The sequence below is a fragment of the Montipora capricornis genome, chromosome 6 (assembly GCF_036669925.1).
Source record: "Montipora capricornis isolate CH-2021 chromosome 6, ASM3666992v2, whole genome shotgun sequence".
Classification (NCBI taxonomy): domain Eukaryota; kingdom Metazoa; phylum Cnidaria; class Anthozoa; order Scleractinia; family Acroporidae; genus Montipora; species Montipora capricornis.
The window spans coordinates 23,054,312-23,057,449 of NC_090888.1; the positions used below are offsets into that span (position 1 = coordinate 23,054,312).

Here is a 3,138-nt window from a genome sequence, read left to right on the forward strand (position 1 = left end):
AATCCATATGACGCGCTGTCCACACGTATCTGTATTCGTTTGAAAACGCAACTTTTTTCTCCGCCCAGCAAAATCGACACCAACCTGGGTGAAGGGCAAATTCATCTGATACTCTGCAATCTGGGAGTGGAGGCTGAGGAGGAGCATTGTATGATCTCACTTCAAGTTTCTTGCATGTAGCGCAAGAAGAAATCACGTCACGTACGGTCTGTCTACCCCTTACAACCCAGAATCTTGACCTTAAATCAGTTAGTGTTTCTTTGACGCCGTTGTGCATGACATTGCTGTTACTCCTCCCTGATCATAAGAACAGTGAATTGATGTTTCCGGTATAGAATCCCAGGAAACCGGGCTGGATACGGCAGGGGCGCATTATGTAGTCTTCCTCCACATCTCAATATGCCCCTGTCGTCTTCAAAGAGACCCAAGGAATGACGCGTCTGTCCGAAATTTTCTTCCTCTCGAACATGCTTCTGGACATGCTTGATTCATAGTGATTCCGTGTCACTTAATTCTTCCGGCTTAATCTCCACTGAGGTAAACTGAGGCTACCCTTGCCTTCCCTGAACGCGCCTGATGAATCCCAAAACATAAGACGTTACTCTAAAGAGTCTGTAGATGTCACTGAAATTAGCAGGAGGGATTACTTCATCTAGTCCCTTGACTTCCACGGCAACAGCGACAGTAGTGACCTTATTCGCTGGCTTGATTTCACTGAAGACGTCTTTCTCGAAATTCCTTGGTCCAAACTCCTTCTGACTTGGCCAACTGTCAGGATTCTTCCCCTTTAAGAAAGCAGGACCTTCCCACTAAAGTTTTTCATGTTTTAGCTTTGAGGCCTTGCACCCTCGTGATGTGATATCCGCTGGGTTTTGCGCAGAAGGGACATAATTCCATAGATCTGGGGCAACAAGCTTGCGGATTTCAACGACTCGATTTTGTACAAATGCCTTAAATTCCTTATCAGTCTTGTTGATACACCACAATGCAATCTCTGAATCCAGCCAACATACACATTCAGTGATATTTAAACATGGACCCAGTGCCTTATGAACGCTTGTGATTAGTCTTGCAAGCACCAATGCAGACAGCAGATCTAATTTGGGTGTGGTAACACCTGTAAGGGGTGATACTCTCGTTTTCGAGGCAACAAGCTTGCAAACAACTGAATTTTCTGACTGTATCCTAAGGTAAACAACACCACCAAAGGCTTTGGCTGATGCATCTCCAGACCCATGCAACTGAAATATAGGAGTCTCAACACGGTTCAGTCTCGATGAGTAACATCTGTCAATTGAGAAACTCGAAATAGTTTGTATGTCCTGTAACAATGACTTCCACCGTTCCAATACGTCTCCGTCCAGAGGAGCGTCCCAATCAACATCCCTCTGCAAATGTCTTGAAGCAGTATTTTGAATTCAACAAACATTGGAGACAGTATTCAAAGAGGTTCAAATATTTTTGCAATAGAACTGAGAACGATTCGTTTTGTAACGATTTCTTCTGTCAGGTAACTGGTTAAGCTCTTGAAAGTAAAGACAAGCTTATCTTTTATAGGATTCCAAGATGTTCCCAGCACCTTTGGAAGACCTTCTGAATTATCCACATTCTGAAACTGTGTCTCGGAGAAAGTCTTATCTTCTTGCTGTAAATCAGGAGGGGGGTGATGCTGTATCGCTACTTGGCCCTCCTCTGCAGACTTAATTCTATTTGCCAACTCCTCCTGATCATTTGTCAGCCACTTGCACATGTTGAAGCTTTCCACGAATCTTTTCCTGAGTTTGGAGTAGAAGTCATAGGCTGAAGGAACATTAGGCTTTGAAGAAGCCAGGTCATCCACATATATAGAACGTAACGCTTCCTCAACAAATTCTAGATCTCTATCCATGTATTTGTTCAGATGATGTCTAATAGTTCCATTTAGGAGAAATGGGCTGGAATTAACTCCGAAGACTACTCTGGTAAATCGCATAATGAGGACCTTCGGATTGCCAGTAAGAATGTCCTTAACCCAAAAAAATCGCAGGAAGTCACGGTGCTCGGGAGCAATAGCAATATTGAGGAACGCCTTCTCTATATCGGCAGTAAGTGCAACCTTGTTAGCCCTGAATCGTGTCATTAAATCGATGATCATTGGAGTGAGGGGTGGTCCAGAGTGCAGGCTTGGTCCATGATGCTTAGCAGATGCGTCATAGACTACGCGGAGTTTAGTTGTGTCCTTATCAAGCCTGATAATTTCTCGGTGAGGTGAATAGTGGACCTTGCCTACTTCTGTTTGTTCCGTCCAGTTCACTGGTTCAATAATGTTCCTTTCAAGTTGCTTCTTAACGACTTCATCATAGTGTTTGAGGACTTCGGGTTTCGATTTTAGTCTCCGCAGCAATGACTCCAGCCTCATTTTGCTTAAATGATAGTTCTCTGAAGGTAAGGGATGATCTTCCTTTGGCAATTTGACTTCATATGTTTCTCCATTGCGCCTCATATCTTCAATGAATTTCTCATAGACCGTCGGTTCATCGTGCTTGATTCCTTGTGTTTCTAAATCTCAGAAGTGCTTAATTTCTTCTTCAAGTGAATCTCCTCCTTCAATGACACAATTTGAGATCTTGAGCACATGGGTTTCGGTAAGATTGATTGAGTAGTCCCCATGCCCTGCCACAGGAATTCCCACTGGTCCAGAAAGTATATAACCGAATTTGGTAGAAAGGGAAACAGGACCTGATTCTGGACCACGCACAAAACTTCCCCTTACAAAATGCCAGTAGAAATCAGCACCGATAAGTATATCTACACTCAACTCCTCACCACCATGGGAATTATCAGAGAGCCTTTTAAGGCACTGCACTGCACTGCACTGCACTGCAAATGAGGGTAGTAAGCTTGAGTAAACTCAATGATTTGATTACTGATTGGTTCACAGATCGATAGTACTACATATGCTGAAACATATATCTGCATACCATCAACTGCCTCCACTGCAAATTGAACAATGGCACACTGCCTTAGTTTGGCTGTAGACTCTTCGAAGGTCTTGATCAGTAATGTGTCCTGGCCCGCCACAGGTAGCTTCAGAGTGTTCTGCAAGTTCTCTGAGATGGAGCTTCTTTGACTGCCGCTAACAAACACCATTCTGGAATT

The 3,138-nt window shown here is 43.7% G+C and overlaps 1 protein-coding gene across 1 annotated transcript; it reads right to left on the reverse strand.

The window, feature by feature from the left end:
* Positions 1-1,441: 1,441 nt before the first annotated feature.
* On the reverse strand, positions 1,442-2,482 carry LOC138053464 (uncharacterized). Its single transcript, XM_068900093.1, has one exon. It carries the CDS (start codon positions 2,480-2,482, stop codon positions 1,442-1,444), a length of 1,041 nt encoding a protein of 346 aa, XP_068756194.1.
* Positions 2,483-3,138: the final 656 nt, after the last annotated feature.